General features: G+C 41.3%; 1 protein-coding gene across 2 annotated transcripts in view; it reads left to right on the top strand.

The window, feature by feature from the left end:
* xpo4 (exportin 4) overlaps positions 1–21,557 on the top strand; it is a 56,457-nt gene extending 34,900 nt beyond the window's left edge. For both annotated transcript variants that reach the window (XM_004573008.4, XM_076874742.1), the window contains 16 exons: positions 6,516–6,690; positions 6,814–6,990; positions 7,076–7,218; positions 7,385–7,530; positions 8,849–9,026; positions 12,540–12,699; positions 12,857–13,026; positions 13,342–13,516; positions 14,868–15,074; positions 16,404–16,490; positions 16,897–17,077; positions 17,174–17,295; positions 17,393–17,523; positions 17,948–18,065; positions 18,195–18,287; positions 19,961–21,557. In XM_004573008.4, coding sequence (XP_004573065.1) covers positions 6,516–6,690; positions 6,814–6,990; positions 7,076–7,218; positions 7,385–7,530; positions 8,849–9,026; positions 12,540–12,699; positions 12,857–13,026; positions 13,342–13,516; positions 14,868–15,074; positions 16,404–16,490; positions 16,897–17,077; positions 17,174–17,295; positions 17,393–17,523; positions 17,948–18,065; positions 18,195–18,287; positions 19,961–20,158 — 2,461 coding nt within the window. In that variant the 3' untranslated portion in view covers positions 20,159–21,557. The remainder of the gene's footprint in view (positions 1–6,515; positions 6,691–6,813; positions 6,991–7,075; positions 7,219–7,384; positions 7,531–8,848; positions 9,027–12,539; positions 12,700–12,856; positions 13,027–13,341; positions 13,517–14,867; positions 15,075–16,403; positions 16,491–16,896; positions 17,078–17,173; positions 17,296–17,392; positions 17,524–17,947; positions 18,066–18,194; positions 18,288–19,960) is intronic.
* Positions 21,558–23,767: the final 2,210 nt, after the last annotated feature.

Raw genomic sequence — 23,767 nt, 5'->3', positions numbered from 1 at the left:
TTAGCAGAATCGTAATGTCCGACGGTCAGTTGAATGTCATTGATTTGTGAAGGATTTAAGTTATAAACCACAATATGATAGCAAGCCAAGTAAAGGTCAGAATTTCCTGCCAGTGCCATCAGCCTTATCTGTGCTTTGCATTTTGTTTTGGTTATTCAGAAAGGGTTAGCTTGCATGCTTGCTAATCTGCTCCACATGGTGATTATTGTACCTACTAAGATGAGCATGTTAGCTTTGCCATTTAAAACACATTAGATTTTGCAAAGTATGCACTCTTTTCAATTATGCACTCTAACTTGCTAATCAGGTGCTGCAGGCTGCTGAATGTAAACCACATTAAGTTGGGCCAGTCTCTATGGTGACCACTCTTTCCGCATTAAATTTTAAGCACAGAGCGTTGTTATCAATAACAAGTAAGTTTTGTGCTGTAGGCTCCATGTTAAAGTAGCTTCCCCATAGATCGCAAGGTTAATACACACTGACCACAAGCTGCACTCAATGATGTTTCCTTTTATTAAATAATTCCTATTGTGCACGTGCATTTCCAAAAATATGTAAACTTAAAAAAAACGCATTAACATTAACACACATTAAAAGCATTCAAATCATCTAAGGGTGAATTACTGAGTTTACAATTGATCTTTGTCTTGCTCCATTAATAAAGTGTGTCTACAGTGTAAAAGCTATTTACCTTTATCTACATCAGTCACACAGGTGGTTAAGCAGATAAACCAGGAGAGAACTGGGAAGAGCATTGTGTTACAAAGGCTGAAACTCTGCAGATTTAATTTTAATACTCCATCTAAAATGTGTTCATTTCGGCTGAATACAGCACATTATGCACAAAACAGTAGCAGCAAGCACTGTTGTGGTTACATTATCCTTGGTGACAGCCTCAAAAGCTGTTTATCTCCCCCCAGTATCTCAAGGTTGTCATGTTTCTTAAATTTAGAGACTCAACAAGTGATGGAGGCCAACGTCAGCAGAAGCGTGACTCATACTGTACCATTTGTGCTTTATTTACAGGAAGTAATTGCTTGTTGAGTCTCTGTTTTAACAGCCTCTGATTGTAGCATCTGCGCGCTCTGCAGGAAACTGGCTTCCAGTTCAGTGACAAATGCAGCAAACTAGTAACTTATGTTTCTCAGATTCCTCTTAAACTAAATTTACGTCGAAGTGGATTAAATTATCCCTTTATTCTTCTCACGGAGACACGTTTTTAACCAAAGAAGACAAAAACTGACATTAGCGAGCTCTCGAACACTGGAAAATACCGGGTATGGGTGTGTTTTTTTGTATCAGTTTTATAGTCTTCCTCTAATCTAATACAGAACTGCCTGACCCTGTAATAAAACTGATGTGGTTTGCTTGCCTATTCCAGCTGGGCAGCTCGTGTTGAAACCCTTTTAGCATCTCTCTCCCTACAGTTTAAAACCTTTTGTTTTTATTTGAAAAACCTGATTCTTACTAAGTACAAGCAAACAAAAGGGTTTATGTAAATCACAACAGACCATATGAACTGTAAGAAGATACGTCTGCTGTCGTGGATGTTTTATATGTAGTAAATGCGACTATTTTGAGTGATTTTGCACATCGTTTCAATCAGATTGCCTGCTTTATCTGTATTTTTAAATTAAATTAACCGATCCAACCCATCAACATGAGAGCGTGAAGTCAAAATATGAACAGAGGACTAAAACGAAAAGGATACATCATGTAAAAAGGAAAATAAGCCTGATTTTATTTTTTAATAGCACATTTTTCAATCAAATTTTATGATATAATTGTTAGTATTAACTTTCCATAGTGTAGAGGTGAGATAACGCAGCTTTTGTTTTAAGGTTTTTGGTCAGCCACAGTCGAGCATCTTATTCTATAATCGAAATGTCTTTACTATTGCTTGCTAATGTGAAAGCTGGAGGTAGCATTTGCTCTGTTGTCAGAAGTACTGTGTCTTCATTAGTTGTAAAGAAAGAGATGCACCAGAATATTGCGCAGCTTCCACTAGACTAAACTGAGTGTTCCAGCGTTCAGCTTATTATCAGTGCAGTCTATACATGTTTTTCATTCCTGGAGCTCAGCTCGAAGCCAGTGCTTGCCTCAGTGCTTCACATTTTTTCAGCCTTTTTACTACAGATGTTTCCAGCCACATCCTATAGGGTTGTAATTTTGGTTGAGTCATGACTCCGTAACCAGAGCTTCCAGTCAGAGGTAATGCAGCGCTTGCCTTGTGACATTCTCTAACAAAATAATCTGGGAGTCTGGTTTCAAGGATTTATTACCAGAGTAACCTGCGAGTGTGTATGTCTACCTTTGGATAAGACCACATCTAACAAAAAAAGCCCTCTTTAATCTCCAAGCGGAGACCAATGTATATGCAAGCATATTCTAATTTATGCTATATTCCTTGGCTGACTCTATTCAGCTGTCACAATGAATTGTGCTGGCAGGTGTGTGGAAACCAAAGCACTTCCTCTGTCTGGGGTTCCTGTTTTGGAACCTGCTTGTTAGCAGTGCTCCTGTGAAGGTGTAGAGCTTGTGATCTTGTGGTGAATATTGCGAGGCTATTGATTGTCTCTGCATCTGGGTTCAGCCAATCAGTGTGTTTTGGGATTGGGAAGGATGCACTGAAAGAGGTTACTTCTCCATCTTTTAGCAGCAGGGTGGGACAAGAGTTACTGGTTAAGAAGCTGAAGCTGGGTTTCAGGCTGAAACCAGTGGCGGTCTGAGCCTTGTCCCAGTATAAATAGTTGTTTTGTTGTTTTTACTTCTTCAGTTTATATTAATGTAATCAGTCTATAAAATGACAGAGAACCAAAACATTAAGTCCAAGGTGTTCTCTTCAAATTCCTTGTTTGCCTAATTGATTATGATTCAAAATGCAAACGAGAAAATCCGCACACTGGAACAACCTTGAAGTCATTTTCTTTTTTCTAGAAAAAATACATTTTTAGTCGATGGACAAATATTTTCAGTGGATCTGTAGTGTAGGAGAGCCGGTGTTACACACTGCTGAGTGCGTAACACAGGTGCTGGATCTTACCAAACTCCTGATTACTTCTTATGTTTTGGATCAGTTCGTATACTTTCATTAGAGATTATATGAACAAAAATGATCAAATATGTATCCTTCACCTACAACAGTGGCCTTCACACGTAGTTCTTATCTTCATCTTCTCTGCAACAAACTGATAAACCCAACGATCGCTGCAGATAATTCAACTACTGATTCATCTTTTTCTCGCTTAGTTAGCATCCTGGCTGGATTAACCTTGGATTTCAACCTTCCACTTTAATCAGACTGTTTTTAATGAAAACTATCTATAAACTGCAGCATTTAGAAAAAATGTTTCCAGTCAAACCTTTTTCTAAAACAGTGTTTTGATGATTTCTAATTGGATTTTCTTAACAGATTCACTTTGTAAAACTGATGGCACTTAAAAAAAATTATATTATAATGTTATAATGAAAAGAAAAACTGTCAAGTGGAAGAATGAATTTCCACAACTATTAAAGGACACATGTGATTAAGCTGTGAGAGTCCTATAAATTCAAATATTCTTGACTTATGTTTGTTCTTAAATGTGAATAGGATATGGTAATAAATGTTTTAATAGGATATTTCTCTAGTAAATTTCAAGTACTCTAGCTGTTCTCTAGGAAAATTCAAAATATTAGATATCAAGAGGTTTTTATAATTAGCATAGTTTAGTTTTTATGGGTAATATGCCTCATCAGAATTTTAGCATTGGATCTTTCACCTTTAGGTCAGCGATGCCTAACCTATTCTCTCTGAAAACCCTAAAAATGCCTGCAGCCTGATTGCCCAATTTAAATCACTTTGAGAAGGTTAAATGCTTGAATGTTTCAATGAAGATGGGACCTGTTTTCGTGTTGTAGCGAGCATTGATGAGAAATTTAAGTTATTTCAAACTATTACTGAGCCCTTTGTGAGAAATAATTTTGACCCAGATTTGGACTTTTTTTTTTTAAACGAAATGAGTGAAGGTTTTATATTTTATTATCAGTTGATGAAATTTCCAGAATAAAAATTTCTGAGTTGTAGCGGCCTTCAGAATGTCGATGAGCTTCAGGAAGGGTTTCAGGTTTGTCGTTGTGCCAGCCGGGACTGTTTTAATTCTCTTCTTTCCAATGAAGTGCAGTCTGGTTCAGAGTGCAGCTGCTTTTAACAATAAGAGGATAAATAAGGCAATAGATGAGATCCAGTTACTCCTATTTTTAGGTTTCCGCCTCTCTTCCAGGTCTTTTTAGAATATAATTAAAGATTTTATGTCTTGGCAAAAAATCTGATATGTTTGGACCTCGACCTCGATTTGACTTGTTTTGGCTACAAAACAGTGGAATCACTCCAAGCCCTGTACTCCTTTTAAAAACGACACTCTTGCTTTAGTTTATTTGATTTTTTTTTTACTGTAATTGCTGGTTTGAGTTTCTGTGCAAATTGCATCACAAGTGTTTCGCTTTAATAAGACTTTAATACCAAAGTCTGTCAATCAGATACTTTGTTTTTTTTAAGGCACTGATTAATATTTGAATACGTGAAATCTAAGATCAATGTGAATAGGTTTACTCACCTTAGTCAGCATTTGTTTCACTGAGTTTCAGCTTATCACTTTTTAGTTTTTAGCCCAAACAAGTTTAAAATCAATTCATACAAAAAACCCACATTTACTTAGTTACATTTATTCTATATTTATACTGAATAATACTTTAGTTTGGTGGTAATTTTAGTAACCAGGCTTGCACTCTTTATGTTAGCATTAACCATTAATAGAAGTCGCCATATATAAAAAAAAGAATTTTAACACAGTAATGTTTTTAATTAGGGTTTTTGCATCAAAGTGATACATGGGTCTGAAACAGTATACTAGAAAAGTTTTCTATTTAATTGTGGGTGTATGTGAGGTCACTGTGGTTCTGATGTGAATTAAATTGGTGCACTTGTATGTGCAGATCAGACACATAATGCACACACATGCTCGCTGTTGAACCATGTGACCAAGTGAGGAGGGGTCTCTATCTTTTTTCTTTTTTTCCTCCTCTCAGCAACTCTCACTCACTGTAATGACCTATTCTTGGAGCTTTTTTCCAGTTGCCTCATCGGAAAACCATGTGGAGAGGGACGGCCGAGCTACATCAATTGAACGGTTCTGCTCGCAATTTAAGTCCATCGGAGAGGCCTTGGCTAGGCTCTCTAACAATGTTACTCTCTGACTTGGTCTGAGTGTGGAGAGGTGTGTCAGCTCAAATGCAAAGGCAACACAAGGAAGGTGCAAATACATTAAAAGAAATCTTCAGGGTGGTTTGGAGTGGCGCTGCGGCTTTTCATTATACTTTAATTGGACATTTATTACATCGGGTAAGCAAAAGCTTATAGCATGGTATAAAGGGCCCAACACACTCGTTGGTAGCAAGCCAAGCATGTCTGTACACTGTAAAGTTTACGAGGGTCTAATGTCCTGCTCACTACATGATTTGGTTGAGATATAATTATTAAATATTATCAGAATATTTCAAAAACTCTTTAACATCAGTACAGCTAGTTTTAAAAAAGCCTTCATGCTCACAATTGACACGAGGATGTTGTTTTAAAAAGATACTGTATATAAAATTCCCTTTGCAGCACCTTTATTTATATTATTGTTATTAAGTAGAGAAGTATTGCTTTTAAGTAGGAAGTTGTTTTTTTTTTTTTTTTGGAGAAACCGTTCCAGCCTGGTTTCATCAGTTATGTTGTTCATGTGGAGCTTCTTTTCCCCCCATAAAACTCACATATAAAAGATGGGACATATTTCAGAGTTGGATAAATGGCCAGCCATAAGTTTCAAAATTCTTAACACACAATAAGATTTTAAAGGCCTTTGTTTCTGTTTTGTTTTTGCCTTTTTGACAACCTTTTGAAATAAGACATTATCACGTGTCCTTTTTTCTTCCCACTTTAAACTGATTTAAAACCATTCAAATCTCATTTTCAGAATTCAGCATGTGAGGAAAGTATGATTTCCAGTGTGTCCCGTCACGGCATGCTTCACAGTGCAATCTGATGACAAAATGCTCTTTGAAATTGAATTCTTGCAGCGTGCGTGCGTGGTGGTGTTTGATGCTGAAACACTATAAAAATAACCTCCGATGCAGCTGTGGAAAACAGCTCAGGGGTCAAGTTGCCCACGAGTTTTGGTTAAGGATCAACTTTCATGTGTGTTTCCAAACCTCCGTCACCAGCAGGGAAACTCGGAAAGTGACCCCCAGTTCGGCCTCAGCCTCACCCTGTGGAGTGGAAACTGGCCTTCCTTGGGCCAAAGCACTGATTTTAACTGAAAATTAAACAGATGCTTTTTGAAAGTGTTTGAAATGTGCATCACGTTTACTTTCATTTATTTTCTGCTGGTATTCCCACAGCAGATACAGTAAACCTTGATTTATGGCTTTAAAGATGAATCTGCTGCATATTTGTAGCTCTGTTAGCTCATAAAGTTTATTATCCTCATTCTCAGGATTGAGATCGAGGACTCGGAGGCAGTCGGCATTTCTAATATCATCTCCAATCTGATCACCATGTTCCCACGGAGTATTTTAACGGCACTGCCCAGCGACCTCTTTACCTCCTTCATCAACTGCCTCACGCTGCTCACCTGCTCGTTTGGACGCAGCGCCGCCCTGGAGGAAGTGGTGAGTTTCGACCCCTCTTCATCGAATCCAGTTCTCAGAGAAAGGTTTTAGAGTTCACTTTGCGGTAATAAGTGTTCACAGGCCTTCCAATTTTGCTTAAAATGAATTTATAATAAATTTCAGCTGGATAAGGATGACATGGTTTACATGGAGGCCTATGACAAGCTGCTGGAGTCGTGGCTAACGCTCGTGCAGGACGAGGAGCATTTCCCTCGCGGGTGCTTCGTGCAGCCAGCCATCCAAGTTTTCAACTCATACATCCAGTGTCACTTGGCAGCTCCCGACGGCACGCGCAACCTGGTGAGCCTTTTTCTTTACTGTACACGAAGAACACTGGACTCGGCAACATGTTATTTATCTCACACTTTTCCTGAACCACGCTCAGTCGGTGAACGGGATTTCCTCTCACGATGAGGAAGAGATCAACGAGCTGCAGGAAGACGACAGAGAGCTGTTCTCAGACCAGCTGTCCAGCATTGGCATGTTGGGACGTGTGGCAGCTGACCACTGTATCCCTCTGCTCACAAGGTAAACACACAGCAGCTTACCAGCTCGACCTGGTGTGACCTCTTTCAGATTACAGATCTGGTGATTGTTTCTTTATCTGGTTAGTTTTTTGTATTCTTTTAGTTTTTTTTAAGTGCTGCACTGCATGTGTTTCTATTTTTATATTTCCATTTTGACCTGTTTGCAGCCTGCTGGAGGACCGAGTAACACGACTGCACGGCCAGCTGCAGAGGACCCAGCAGCACCTTATGGCCTCGTCTGACCTTGGATCAGTGGACCGTAAAGTCCTGGATGACTTATATGAGGACATTCACTGGCTCATACTGGTCTCAGGTCAGCAGCAGGACAGAAATATTACGAAAAACAGATTGACTCATACTGCGTTTGTGTGTGGTTATACAGTTTCCCCCCTCCTCTCTGAACCTGCAGTTACTGTAAATCCAGCACTGTTGCATTACCTCACGGTGGTTGTTTCTGAGAGTAGAGAGTAGTTTCCCAGTGTTTGGGGTTCAGTGCAAACTTCCCAAGATCAAAAATAATACATGCACACATAGTATTGAATACACTTTGAGAAAGTAAATGAGAAGCCATCTGATGTTCTCGTAGAAAAGAATATGGCTGTTTAATAAGTTCTCATAAATGTTTTTTCCAGTGCAGCTTTTTTCCATTTAATGGCTTTATGTGTTAGTAGGACAGAAGAACAGAACCCCACCCAGTCTGTGGGTTTAATTAATGAAATATTGCAGCCATTATTGTGAATTTCTCTGTATTACCATTCAGGCAGGGTTGACAAGTGTCCCAAAAGGAGACTCCTTTTTTTTCTTCTTCTCTCAAATCTAATTTTAAAACGAGTTCAGAGTAAGTGTATTTCATGCATGCAACACTTTTTTTGCACTAAATTTGTCTCTTTTCAGTTATTACAAACAATTAGCACCCTAGCCCTGAGAAAGTAGAGCTGTGCCTGTTTTTGACATGACCAATGCCATTTTCATATTTTATTTTTGATAAATAGTTGCTAATTAGCAGTTAATTATAATATTAATTTGAATTAAATGAATTAATTGTTTAGCTTGCATTTTGACAGCTTTAGTTTAGCTTTAGGGTCGTAACCAACACCATAAGCACATTTTAAGACCCCAGTCATTTGATTAATGAAGGTGACTGCCTTATAAGGCGACCTATTTCAGTGCACCTATTAGCTAAAGCAGCTACAGCATAAGTCGGGTATATAAAAATGTATTCCCTGTACTGTTAGCATCAAGGAAGAATGAGTTGGAGAGACCAAAATGGTATTCTTGTGTCAGGTTGTAAACATGTTTTTTTTTTCTGTGGTAAAGTTAGAACATTTAACATGGGAGTCTATGGGGCTGACACAATAAATAATCATTTATTTTTTTGTTATAATTTCATCAGAAGGTTCATTAAACACTCCATCTTTAAAAAAAATTGAATGTTCTGGCAAATATATCACAGTCCAACCTTTAACAGTCTAAGAGCAAAAAATGTTCCAGTTACAAACATAGAAGACTGGAAATGAAACAAAAGCCAAAGTTAGAGCTTAAACTGTTAATTTTTCTTCACTTCACTTTTACCCTCATAGTAAAATGAGCAGGCTTCAACGTGGCTACCTGTACTTGTCTGTGCTCTTTAGGTTATCTACTAGCAGACGATCCTCAGGGTGAAACCCCGCTGATCCCCTCAGAGGTGATGGAGTTCTCCATCAAACACTCAACAGAGGTGGATATCAATACAACGCTGCAGATCCTCGGCTCACCGGGAGAAAAGGCCTCGTCCATACCGGGCTGCAACCGCACAGACTCTGTGATCAGGTATTGCGCTCTGTTTATTTCATGTTTGTTTGCTTTTTGTTTTGTTTTTTTGTCATAGCCTTCACATTTTTTTTCAGATGTTTTTAAAAATTTAAGTATCTTAAGTTGAGCTGTGGTACGCTGTTACTTGCTCTTCTGGCTTAGCTGTTCAGACAACAATCTGTTTAAGGTTCCAGCAGCTGTCTGAGAGTTTTGTCATTGTGTCTTCAGATGTCAGCAGAAGTAGTTGCCCAGTAGTCGGGGACCCACACATGTTAAAACCATTTTTTCTGAGTAGCTGAGATGCTTAAATCTCACATTCATTGCTGTTTTCAAAAGTTAGAATTTGCAGCTCCAGACTGTAGAAACGTTGAATCTTTGTTTGCTTTGTGCTTTTTGTTGCATTTTGACTGCTGGTTTATAATTCTGATATCACATCTTTGGACTCATACAGATTAAACTGTGTGTTGAGTCTAAGCCTCCCTCTCTACGTGCAGTTTCCTCACTGCCGGGAGTTAGTTGGACGCAAAGTTTGTCACCGTTATTGTCCCATAAATCTAAAGGTGGGCTCGTTTCTTTGCATTCACTCAGGTCTGAATGTGGAGCTGTAAAAACACAGGAACACGTACTGTGGTAATACGATAGTTTAATGTTGGGCGGTCCAGACAAACTCTTTTAAATATATCTGTGAAGGTTCTCAGTCATCCAGGTCATCGTAGTCAAAGGAGCTTGCACCTCACCATTTGACCTTAGAACTGAAGAAGCTTCTCGGATGAGAGGTGAAACGTCTTCAAGTAACTTAAAGAAGTCCAGACGCTTTTCTTTGCAAGCTCCTTTGACTCTTTTAAATATAAATGCACACGTATGACAAAACATGCATCAGTGTAATTCACAAATATTTGAGTTTTTACTGAGGGTGGCTGATATTTCCAGCTTTTTTTCTTTTACGACGGCAGCACCTCAGTCATTTTTTCTAGTTTCTGTGTCGCACTGTTGTTACTCTGGGATTGTTGTACATTAGTGCAAAATGTTGGTGCTAAAAATACACCAGCAGATAATTAAATACGCTCAAGCATGCAAAGTATAGCTCTAGGAGCTGTTACCGGATAGGATTTATTTTTTAGCATCTATTAGCTGTGCAGCTTGCAGTGTTGGGAGCCTTGGGCTGCTCGGAGGCTTTATCATTGCACTGGATGCTCGTCTGTTTAAAGGCATTCGTGTGTGTGTGTGTGTGTGTGTGTGTGTGTGTGTGTGTGTGTGTGATCACAGTGACGACAATAGACATTCACAGCAGCCACTGATGTTGTCTGTTGAAGGTCATGGTGCTGTTGTCTTTTCTAGATTGTTCATTGTGTATAGGTGTGTGTGTGTGTGTGGTGGATTGCAGATATGAGTGGCTGATGGCATCAGGTTTCCCAATAGCGAGCGGGCGACCCCAGCCCCATAAATGTCAGCGTGGTTTTGTTTTCTGCAAACAATGTGAAACTGTGCACTGTCCTCCTGTAAGCTGCTATAAGCCCTCTGTCTCTCTGTCCTTTTGTATTGTGTGTGTGTGGACTGGGAAGCTTACTCTTTAACACACGGGCAGCAAGAGGATCATCAGCTGATATGTGATCATTTTGCTGTAGCGGTGGGGTATAATTTCGTTGCTAACAATAAAATCAATGGCCAGGCATTAAATATGCCTGTGCACAGGGTATAAGTATAAAGTGTCTACACAGTCTCTCCATAGTCTCCTTGTTGCGTTTTAATTCCTCCAGAGCTGTATATTCAACATTGGTATATTTATTGGCCATCTCAAAATGGATAGAAATAAAGACACTGAACATGCTGAACCATGTTAAACGGTTACAAGCGTGACGTTCTCCGTGGTTTCTCGAGACCTTTTCACATCTGTCACTTCTGCTCAGTGTGTGAAAAGCACAGCGTGCCAGTGGTGGGCCTGCCAATTCTGGTAATCAATGACAAATGCCAGTCTGCTTATATGGACTCATTAGAGCAGTGGTTCCCAAACTTTTTTTGCTGGGCCCCCCTTTGTTTTACAGAAAAATGTTCGCGCCCCCCCTTGCGCACGCACACACACGCACGCACAAACACAAACACATCCTCCAACCACACACACATATTTTGCTCCATTGCAGTTTATTTCACACCTCAAACATTTAGTAAACAATTAAGCAAATACAAGTAAACTGCAATAAATAAACCACTAACTCTTTTATGCTACGTCCGCACCTACACGGGTATTTTTGTAAACGCAGCTGTGTCGTCCACACGGAAACGGCGTTTCAAATCACCGAAAACTGAGATTTTTAAAACTCCTTTTTTGCGTTTCCGTGTGGACGAGGAATACAGGGTTCGTCACGCAGCGTCAAAGGTATGCGCCTTTTTTCACGTCACGCTGTGCGCCACGTTATTGTTTACATGAGAGGAATTGCAGAAACAAAATACTGTTAATCTGACTATCTTCAGTTTTTACACGCTTACACACACGCAGTTACTGTCCCTCCGTTTACAAAGGCAGAGGCGTCACGGTGTGATTATTTTACATGTAGTTGTTTTTTCCTGTGTAATAATATTCAACATTGCTATCAATACATTTTTCAAAAAATGCCTCCCTGTGCAAAATGGGTTTAAAAACATCAACAGCTGTGGGATCCTGTTTGTCTGTGATTTGAACCGGGGGAACAAATCGTGACAGGATCAGCCTGATATTATTTGTATCCTGCTGTAACTTTACTGTATAAAGAGCTAACATCTCCAAAATGTCAGGAGTAGTTAGTCATTACAAGTGTTTGTGAACTAAAAATTAAGAATGTGGGATCCTGTTTGTCTGTGATTTGAAGAGCCCAGCGCTGCTCCCTACAAAGGAAAGACCAATTCTGCAGGGAGACCTACCTCGGCACTTGTGCAGGTGAAACCAAAGGGCAGACATGCTTCACCATATTTTCTAGTCTTTGGCTTAGAATGAAGTTGGTTTGGAAACATATTCAGTGATGCTTCCTTTCCTGCTTTGCGTTTGTGTGGGCGCCCGTGCTAGCAGTGTCCAAGCATTGTTGTGTTTTGTTTTTTCCCTTTTCATGCCGCACCCCCCCTGCAATGGCCCCACACTTTAGGAAGGTCTGCATTAGAGGGTTTCAGGCCCTCAGGCAACCCTCATGAAGTCTTTTTCTGATTGTTTGATCAGAGACATTTGCAACAGTGTCATGCAGAAGGTCAATTTTTTGGCTCTGGCAGTGCTCATTCTGTTCCTTCTTGGGACTTCTACGGCCCTGTCCAGCTCTCCTGAGTAACTTCCTGTCTCCTGGAATGTCCCCCATGCTTTTGATACTGTGCTGGGAAAAACAGCAAACCTCCTGGCAATGGCAGATGTTGATATGCCATCCTGGTGGAGCTGGACTACCTGTGAAACCTGTGTAGGGTGCTTTTGTGTGACAAATATACCTCTAGGTGCTGTTAACGGATAGGATTTGTAAAAACAAAACAAAAAAAAGATGGCGGTGAAGCTCTAAATCCAACTTCCTTTGCCTTCAGGTTGCTGTCAGCGGTGTTGAGGACGTCAGAAGTGGAGTCCAGGGCAACCAGAGCGAATCTGACGGAGCTTTTGAGCCCGCAAATGGGGAAGGACATCGTGTGGTTCCTCAGACGATGGGCTAAGACGTATCTGCTCGTGGACGAGAAGCTCTATGGGCAGGTATAAGGCTGAGCTAACCGATCGCTTCATCAATCAGATCTTTTCTACACTGTCGCTGTAATACACATTTTTGCACCAGTTGGTATTTTTCTCCAATAATGGCCATAAAGCAGGCAGTCGTCTTCTATCCAGCTCATCCTTTTCTACCCTTCCTCAGATCAGCATCCCCCTCAGCACAGCGTTTGGTGCCGACACAGAGGGGGCCCAGTGGATTGTGGGATATCTCCTGGAAAAGGTGATCAACAACCTGACCGTGTGGAGCTCAGAGGCTGAGCTAGCCAACGACACCGTGGAGCTGCTGGTGACGCTGGTAGAGAAGCGGGAGAGGTAAGAACATGTTACTCTTTGATAGACAAATAATGTTTTCAGGTAATCAGAAATAAATGTTCAGTATTTAAACTGAATGTTTAGATGACCTTCCCATTCCCCAATGACACATTTGTTACACATAATATAACCACATATAATTTAACCATGAGCATGTTTGCTTGCTTTTCAAAAATATTACATCTCCCTTCACATCTTGTGTTGATAAATGCAGATTTTTATAAGAAAATCTATTCTTTTCTCTGGTTAGCACTGGGCAGGAGTCACAGTGGATCGTCAGACTCTAACAGACCCATTGCCTCCCTCTCCATTCAGGGCAAACATCGTGGTGCAGTGTGAGAGCTGGTGGAACCTGGCGAAGCAATTTGCCAGCCGGAGCCCACCTCTCCACTTGCTGTCCAGCTCCGTGCAGAGGACTCTGATGAAGGCTCTGGTCCTGGGAGGCTTTGCACAAATGGACTCTGATGCCAAGCAGCAGTACTGGGCTGAGGTGTGCTGATACGTGTAGAAGTACTTAAGTGATTTACTGATTAATGATTGTTTAGTAGTAGTGGTTGCACTGGGGGGGGGAAGCAAAGTAAATGAAGTCTTAGTACAGTGAAACAGGAGAATTAGCAGAAGAGTAAAATGTAAAAGGCCGTGACATTTTGGTAATGAGCGGCGTTGCTAAGAAGCAGTCAGTGTGTGTCTCTGTGCATCGGATAATTGTTTCAAGTGCTTGTGACGCATTAAGTTGTTTTCCCGTATAAAGTGGGTTTGATCTGTTTGTTTGCAGCCTGCTTCTCTAACTACTTCTCTCGTCTTGCACAGTTTTATCTTTTTGTAGCATCGTCTGTCAAATCTAGCAAGCCAAAGCTTTTTGCAATTCTTTTTAACATTACAGCTCTAAAAATCACAAAAAATCCTTTCAAAAAAAAAAAAATCAAATTATTTAGTCCTGTTTAGAGATGAGGAGCTGCACAGAGTTCAGTGAGCTATGAGGATTAGGACAGATGGATGAAGTCGATAATATTCCTGCGTTTAGTCTTTCTCCCGTGTGTATAACATGATCCTCGCCGTGATCCTGGAGGTCCTTTTCTTAATAAGCTGACAGTAGTAAACGGGGGTGCAAAGCCACAATGACTCCAAAGTAATTATGGTGAGTGTAGGAGTGAGGTCGCAGCTGTCGGTCCGTACAGCTGTTCTGTCTGAAGTCAGATCGCTCTGTGTTTGGAAGTAGAGCGAAGCACCTGATCAAACACGGCTTTGGTTGATCTCTACTGTAGTGATGTTTGTTTACATGGACAGAAAATTCTCTTTTATCCTACTTGTTCAAGTCACTTTGTTTGATTGAGTTCAGGCAAACCCTTTAAAGGGTTACAAGGAGGGTCTTGAATATCCTCCACGCAGTTACACCATCACCAGTCTGAAACATCACAGCAGAAATTGAGACTCATCACCAAATTTGGTGAGCCTGACATTACATCAACAAGGCATATGTGCCCAGAGAATTTCCTCTTTTTTTGTGGATCATCTTCTGTAAATCCAGAGATGGTTTTGTTGGGAAAATCCTGCTAGGTCAGCAGTTTCTCAAATGCTCCAACAAGCACGTCGGACTCCAACAGCCATGCCATGTTCAAAGTCACATAAACCACCTTTCATCCCCATTCTCGGTTGAACTTAAGAAGGTTATTTTGCCAGTATCTGCAAGTGCAATGGGTTGCTGCGCTTTTTGCTAACAAGCAACAGTTGAACAGTTGTGCCTAATTAAGTGGCCAGTGACTCTATATTATACCGGTAGTCAAATACTCTGTAGCTCTAATGCACTGTCTCGCCATCTGACCTTCTGCCTGTCGTTGCAGGTGCTTCACCCGCTCCAGCAGCGTTTTCTTAACCTCATCAACCAAGAGAACTTTGCTCAGATCAGCCAAGAAGAAGCTGTCAAACAGGAAATCGTCGCTACGTTGGAGGCGTTGTGTGGCATCGCAGAGGCGACGCAGATCGACAACGTGGCCTCGCTCTTCTCTTTCCTCATGGACTTCCTGTCCAGCTGCATTGGCCTCATGGAGGTAACAGAATCTAACCCTGTAGATATAGAGATTGAAAATGTGACGTCACTCAGGGGTAAAACCGCAAAGAATTCTGGGAACTCGTGGCAAGAGGTACTAGCGCACGCAGGCTTTCAATTGAAATCAGTTACACAGCGATAAAAAGAAACGCAAAAAATGGCAAGAAGCTGTTGTATGATTAACTGCAATAGCCGGTCGCATGACAGCCACGGGAAGCCGACGGGTAAAGAGATCGGTTGTTATCGGATTACGTCGTTGAAGAGAAATTGTTCGAGCCATGTTTCCGAAGTAAAAAGAGCCGACGGATGGCCTGGATATACCAAATATAACGTCCCAGAACACTCCAGCTCACATGTTAGTCTGCTCCAAGCAAAACACTGGCAAAGGTCAGTGTTTTGTAGTAGTTAAAACGTCATTTTTCTTAACATGCTTGTAACCTATATCACCAATTAAGTCTGGCGCTGAACAGAAATTGTCGCGCTATGCTCCTTTGTTTATTGTGCATAAATAGTGAATTGTCCTGACACAATATTGCGTTTCGCTTCTGTTATTATGGTACATTGACAAAAACACATACTTTTATTCACAGGATAAAACAGTTGTTTTGTATCACTAATTGCCCAGTACGATTACAGCATACAGTATTATTGTCACTGCTACATTTCTGTGATGCTACCAGAAATTATTTCCACTGCTAATTAATTACCGTTGAGCTCAAAGGTCCTATTAATAAACGGTTAACGAATGTGTATTTATGACGACGATTTGTGAGACTGGTAAACTTATGATACGTACGATGGTCTTTCGTTCTACACGGTGCATTTCAAGGTCCTGTACCCATCCGTCGGTAAACTGTACCTGGGCTTGTTGCAGTGACCTGAAGTTACTAAACTTCATGAGTGTGTGCACTCACTCCAAGAACCGTATAATTATAAATATGAGCGTGGTGAAAGTTGGGCAGCACGCTAACGTCTTTTGTCCACTCTGTGTGCTCGTGAGGGTCTGACCCTTTCACTCCTTTGATTTTTTCCTCGTATCTTTTCTTTGACTTTTCGTTGAGTCTGTCTTTGTACGGACCGGCATTGTTCTCCTTCGTTTTGTACATAATTTTTTTGGGGGGCAAAGAAAAAGCAAGAATTTATTGGAACCGGAGAATGAAGGTTTGCGGTGCTGCAAATGCTTGCATTTGATGCGGTACTTGGATTGTTTTGCCACGAGTTCCCAGCATGCAATGTGCAAAAGTCACGTGGTCTGTCAATCTCTATTGAGCTGAATTAAAACCTGAATCTGATCTGACAACACCTTTTTTTTTTTTCTTTTGTCACCCAGGTTTACAGTAACACACCGGAAACAATCAACCTCATCATTGAGGTTTTTGTGGAAGTGGCTCACAAACAGATCTGTTACCTGGGAGAGGTGAGAGATGTTTCCACTGTGTTACCTGCAGACAAGGTTTTAAAGTATAAAATGCTGGTGGTTTTCCATCTGGCATAGAAACAAACTCCAACTGTATGTCCAAGACTCACTTAATATATTTCTGAAGAAGGAAAAAACTGCACTGGCAACCAAACATAGGATTTTCAATTTGACACCATCTAACGCAAATCTTGGATCACTTTGAAACTTGGTGACTCTGACCTCAAGACTAAGGTCAGAGGTCTGTTTTCCTGAGGATTTTTTAAACACAATCACTTGAGAAAGATGTCACCTAGGGTTTTCAAATCGATACCATAGAGGCATCGACTGGGAGGCTGTAGGTTAGCATTTTTATCGTCATGGAAGCACAGTTGTAATAGTGGTCACTTGTGTACTCCTGATTCAGACTAAGTCCATGAAGCTGTACGAGGCGTGCCTAACGCTGCTGCAGGTCTACTCCAAAAACAACCAGAGCAGGAAGCGAAGCGATGCCACGGCCGAGGAGGACCAGTACCAGGACCTGCTGCTCATCATGGAGCTGCTCACAAACCTGCTCTCCAAAGAGTTCATCGACTTCAGCGACACAGGTGAGGTTTTTAAAAAAAATAGATTTTGCGTATTTTTCCTCTTAAAAAGAAGACGTTGCTAAAGTTTAAACTTGACCAAGTGGCTGTGCGTTCTAGATGATGTGTTTCGAAATCAAGACCAGGGAACACCAGCATCCAATCGAACAGTATCCGCTGCAGATGTCGTTCTCTATGGTGTCAATATAGTTCTTCCGCTCATGTCTCAGGACCTGCTCAAGGTAAAACATAATCATGGATGTCTCTTTATATATTGATATAATATCATGTCTGTGACATATGTGAGCTCACGCTGATCCTGTTCTCGTTATTTTCCAGTTCCCCTCTTTGTGTAACCAGTACTACAAACTCATCACCTTCATCTGTGAGATCTTTCCAGAAAAGATCCCACAGCTGCCAGAAGACCTCTTCAAGAGCCTCATGTTCTCCCTGGAGCTGGGAATGACCTCGTATCCTCTTGCTGTGCCAGCAGTATTGATTGTTATGGTGGGATTTATGAGAGAATATCCAGTATCTGTAGAATATCCACATATTGGCTGTAGAGGTGGGCGGATTGATCCAAATATCGATAGCATTGATCTCAACGCTGGTATTGATATCGGTTTGATACTAGTGGAATAGGATCCTTTTTCTATCCTTTAAGTTCAGTATGTAGCCTACATAATTACATAATTACATAGAACTGTTGACATAGATGTTGTCTGGAATACGGCAACAATCTTTCTAAATACTCAGAAGGCCACACCACGGGAGATTTGTTCTTTTCTTGCACTTAGTCGTTTTCCTGTTTGCCTGCTGCAGCTGTGGACGAGCCTGTCAACAGGCAAAAATGATTTTGTCAAAATAGTTTGTGCTCCTTAACATCTGTTTCAGGATGAGTTCTGAAATCAGCCAGCTGTGTTTGGAGGCTCTGTCTCCTCTGGCTGAACAGTGCGCTAAAAACCAGGAGAAGGACTCTCCTCTCTTTATCGCCACCCGTCATTTCCTCAAGGTACGATACGCACTTCATGTTGTCATGACAGCATTACAATAAAACTTTTATAAAGGAAGAAAGGGGGGGGGGGGAGTACTAATAAGTAAACAAATGCACACCAGCTCACGCCGTCCTCTGTGCACTCAGTTGGTGTTTGACATGCTGGTCCTGCAAAAACACAACACAGAGATGACCGTGGCGGCAGGAGAAGCCCTCTACACACTCGTGTGCCTGCACCAGGTGAGTAACACACAGTGCATGCAGCTCAGTGAAAATCTTTTTTCCCTCCCTCTCTTGTTCTGTGCAACAAATGAAGGCTTTTAAGATGCTGAAGGTCTTTCTTTTTGAAGGTTCCCAGGCTCTGCTTTTGTTCAGCTTCTAAATTGGAATTTCTTTTCTAAGCAGCATTTTAAAATGTGGGCTTCATCAAATACAGAAGTGCTTCAGGCTGAAACCCACAACTGTGCCGTTATTAACAGACTTTTACTCAGTGGCAAAAATGTGTTGATTACTGGACATAAAGCTTTTTGGTTTTTTTCCTCCTTTTTTGTGCGCTTTTAGCAAATGATTGAAACAAGCTGGCTTTCTGTTTCTGCCTTACAGTTAAATGTGACGGCACATTTTTAAAAGTAACAACTGTATATGTAAGAAAATCCCTTTACTGGGACCTGAGTTGCTCCTGGCGTGCAGGCACAGTTTCATAAATGACGCAAGAAGCCCTCTAGTGGCTAGTTTGCAAAAACACAGCTGCACAAAAACTTGACCAGTTTTGTGATGTGCGAGTAGTTATTCTTTCAACCAGAGCTATTACATCGGGCATAAAGTGGTTGAAAGATATGCAGATTCCAACTATGTATTTATTTATATACTTATAATACTGACTTTTAGCGTATAGTGACAACTAAACAAACATACACAAATGCAGTTAAAAGGCCACATGACATTAATACCCAAAGATAAAACATTTTGGATGTTATTTTCATGACAGTAAACAACTAATATTCATTAAATCTATTTTCTGAATATCCATCCATTGCGTTTATCCGGGGCCGTGTCGCGGGGGCAGCAGCCTAAGCAGAAAAGCCCAGACCTCCCTCTCCCCGGCCACCACCTCCAGCTTGTCCAGTGAAACACCAAGCGGTTCCCAGGCCAGCCGAGAGATATAACCTCTCCAGCGTGTCCTGGGTCTGCCCCGGGGCCTCCTCCCGGTGGGACATGCCCTGAAAGCATACTCGTCAGATGCCCAAACCACCTCATCTGGCTACTTTCAATATGGAGGAGCAGCGGCTCTACTCTGAGCCCCTCCCAGATGGCTGAACTTCTCACCCTATCTCTAAGGGAGAGGCCAGCCACCCTTTGGAGGAAGCTCATTTCTGCCACTTGTATCTGCGATCTCGTTCTTTCGGTCACTACCCACAGCTCATGACCATAGGTGAGGGTAGGGACATAGATCGACCGGTAAATTGAGAGCTTCGCTTTTACACTCCGTTCTCTCTTCAGCACGAAGGACCGGTGCAGCGTCCGTCGTCTGTCGATCTCCTACTCCCCTCTCCCGTCACTCGTGAGCAAGACCCCGAGATACTTGAACTCCTCCACTTCTTTTCTCATTAAATCCTCTGCAAACTACTAGTGTTCATTTTTATAAAATAATGAATACTTTATTTAAAAGTTGGGAAATTTTACAGAATTGCAAGCAGAGATACCGACATGTGACTATGACGTGTACGCTGCAGTGGATTACACTGTAAACTGGAACATTGAATCTTGTGTATGTTTTCTTCTTTTTAACAATATAAATTATAAAATTAAAACAATTTTTCAATGTATTATAATGAAAGAGGGATAATACTATCTGCTTTAACCCTTGCCTTCGTTTGACACTAATCTGATGCTACATTGGTTTTCCATGTCAGGCGGAGTACTCGGAGCTGGTTGAGACCCTGCTGTCCTCTCAGAGAGACGCCATAATCTACCAGCGGTTAGCCGACGCCTTCAACAAGCTGACAGCCAGCAGCACGCCACCCACCATGGACCGCAAGCAGAAGGTTGCCTTCCTCAAAAGCCTGGAGGAGTTTGTAGCCAACGTCGGCGGCCTGCTCTGCGTGAAATAACCACTGGAAAACCAAACCGGCCTCTAATCATCGTCGTTCTGAAAAGCAACCAATCAAAGACGCCCCCTGCTTCATCCCTGAGAACTATGGGTAGAAGGGACGGCTGAAAGCCTCGGAGGACCTCTCTGGCAGCTGGGGCCGGTTGATCTCATGCCTGAATGTTTACCCTGTTTTCACCTCCTTGGATGTCTCCTCCCCCCCCCCTCTTTCCTACTGTTTCACCCGCCTGCCCAGCATGATCAGCAGACGCGATGAAGAGGAGGAGGAGCTAATTGTGGAGACTAAACTGCTGAGCAGATGGACTCAGAGGTTCATGTTAGACTGAAGCAACTGAGCACGGACTGTCAAGCAGCAGCCGATGATTGCTGGTGTCCTCCCTTTCCACCTCCTCCTGCTCCTCCTCCCCCTCCTCATGTGCCTGGATCTTTCTGGAGCGCGCGCGCGCGCGCACACACACACACACACACACACACACACACACACAGGAACATAGAGAGCGACACTAAGGGCAAAACAAGTTGCTGTTCAGGTTTTGTATGCAGTTAGAGGCATTAGAGGGGCCAACCCACCCTAGTTCAAATACACACACACGTCACCCCAGTCCTTCCCAGAGTGCCTTTGTTCTGCCGATTGTTCTCTATGTGCGTCTGTGTGTTATAAGGAGAGAGAATCATGCCATACGAAAAATGACAACCAGTAAGGACTGTGCCTGCCAAAAACCTAAGAAGACATACAAAGCATGAGGTGTGGCCGGCTGTCTTTGAGGCTGCTGATGCACTCGGAACAGGAGGACATTTGTTTGTTGGGAACGTCAGAAAACCAAATTGAGATTGTGTTTGACTAAAGGGTGTAAATATCTATAAATATATAATGTTTTCAAGGCTGATACCCTTCAGAAATGTACGTTACGGGAATTAAAGATGACGGAAATGTTTTTATACACCAGTAAAAGGCAGGCAGAGATGTACGAGTTCAACAATGTATGAATTCAGCTAAAGAGGGAGCAATTTTCTCGCTGTTGACCTTTGCTGTTTGATATAGTTGGGTTTTTTTTCCCTTCCTATTTGGATTTTAGTTTATATTGTGGCCCCCTTGCCTCTGGACACGTGAAGGCCAGAGACAGATGGCGCCTTGAAAGTTTAGCAGGATGATTTTATTAGTATTTTTCTACAGCAGCACCTCCACCCGATCACTCTTCAACACACACACACTGGATATTACAGAGACTGTTGGAGTTGAAGGACAGCAATAACAAACCAAATAAAAAGGATCAGAGCCACTTGCTGAAGCATTATGTTGGAGACAGAACCCTCCTCGTTCACAGTCCTATCCCTGTTATTGTAGATGGCTGTTTTGTTAATGAAGTGTAAAGTGTACATAAACGTATTGTATAAAACGTCCTGGCTTCTGTACTTTCTTTGACATGTGCGCTGGCTGTAGTAAACTGTTGATTTGTCGATTGTTCTACAGCAGACCTTTGAGTCTGCAGACTGTGAAGGCAGATACGTTTCAAGACATCCTGATCAGTCTTTGTTTTTTGTGAACCTTTAAAAGATTATGGAAAGATTTTCATTAAAGGAAATGATCAGAAGTGGAGGATTGCCCAATCCAGAAGTGATCTGGATCCAGGAATCTTTGGAAGGATTCTTTACAAATGTAAGAAAAGACTAAATTGGTCTTTACAAATACGTATCCGACTGAGTTAGTATTAATGTTGTCGAGAAAGCATCTCTTTCTGGATCCTGGGAATCAGTTAATGGGTGGTTTTAGCTTTAGCAAGAGTATGGAAGTGCTTACAACCTCAAAAGGTTTTATTTCAGAAACAGAGTAGAAAGTAGAAATCTTTCTATATTTACAGCTTATTTTGAATTGTTACACTATAAATGTTGTGGTTTGTAGTGAGCTTCACATTTTATTATAGCTGGAACCAACCAGTAGAGAATTTCAGGGGTAAATGTTTGATGGGGGTTCAGAATTTAGGAATATTCAAAATTGAGAATATTTGGGGTCTTGTAGATGTGTGTGTACATACCCAGCAACTCCATTAACCTGCGAAGAGAGCTCATGGATTGTTTCCAGCTTACTGTAAAGACGACCCAGGACTACACACCACCATCTGCTGTGATGCTGCTCTGCTACAGGTGCTGTAGACAGCTCAGAAGATCATAAACAATGGCGTGGAAGTCATTCTGCTGGACAAATTGTGTGATAACAAATTAAAAAGTGTTCTGCTTATTATGTTCTGTTTAAATTTAAAACAAAAACACAGAACAACATTTGCACTGAATGATGAAGTTCCACAGGGTTCTGTCCTGGGACCAATTCTGATTACTTTATATTTATCCCTAAGGCAGTATTCTTGAGATTTTTTTTATTTATTTTTTTACCTTCCAATATATGGTAGCGTGAGAGTACCGTCCAATGGACATAAAAGTACTCTTCCAGCAATAAGTAGATTCCCAAAAACACTTGCCACGTTTCAACATGGCATGCAGAGTGTCCTTAAAAAAATTAGGAAACTGAAAAAGTGGATGACCAAAGAAGTGCCGAGACTGAAAAACGAAGCCCAGCTACAGGAGAAAAACGGTATATAAAAGTCCTGACCTGAGAGTTTCATGTGGATCAGTGCATCTTCAGCTCATCTGGCTACTGAAGCATGACAAATTACACAAGAACTGGACTAAAAAGCAGCGACAATGGGTCCGATCAAGATCGCAAATTTGTTGTGTTTAACATTGTCATCAGTACTTATGGAGGAGGTCAAAAGATGGGTATAACAATATCTACAAGCATCTGTAAAACATGCCCGAGGCTCTTTCATGTTCTGGGGCTGCATTTTAGCCAGTAGTGACAATAGTGAAGTCGTGTGGGATCATCTTAACATAGAACAAAAGACAGCCAACATGCAAAGAAGAGCTTCCAATGTCCTCAAAGAAGCCTGGAGAACGATTCCTGAAGACTACTTAAAGAAATTACAAGAGAGCTTGGCTAAGAGTTCAGGCTGTGATGAAGACTGCAAATGTATTTCTTTCTATGTGTCCAGATATTTCAATAAATCACTGCACCTATTTCCCATTTTCCCAGAGAAACATAAAGAAGTGGAGAGTTGCTCAGGGCTTTTGCACAGTTATGTATTTTAAATAAATAAATAGAGCCAATTTAGCTGGGACTGAGGAGGAAGGTTCTTTGTTGTTTATCAGTATAGTCTTTGTAGTACCTTAAACACACACACACACACAGTCATGTACATTCACATATTTACCCACACACATCCTTCTCACCGCATCCACTAAACCATTAACAGCTGCCGATTGCTACAAAACATACAAATGCGTTTTTCTACAGTTTAAGTCAGCTGGTTTCTCAGATCATTAAACCAACATTTGATCTGTCACAGCACCGAGCTGTGGCTTTCAGTCAGGTGGGACTCGGTGGAGCTTCAATTAATGAATTCATAAAATGTAAGAGAAGAGAAACAATAAACCAAGTGGATTCTTTAAAAAAATAAATAAATAGTTAAATTAAAAAATAATTGTTTTTATGATAAAATACACAATTTCTCGTAAATCTGTGGACTGATTAATCGACTCGATTTGGATTTCTTTCCAG

This window comes from Maylandia zebra, linkage group LG16, assembly GCF_041146795.1.
Source record: "Maylandia zebra isolate NMK-2024a linkage group LG16, Mzebra_GT3a, whole genome shotgun sequence".
Taxonomy (NCBI): Eukaryota; Metazoa; Chordata; class Actinopteri; order Cichliformes; family Cichlidae; genus Maylandia; species Maylandia zebra.
The sequence above is the reverse complement of the archived record's forward strand: the minus strand, read 5'-3'. Positions and strand labels throughout refer to the sequence as shown.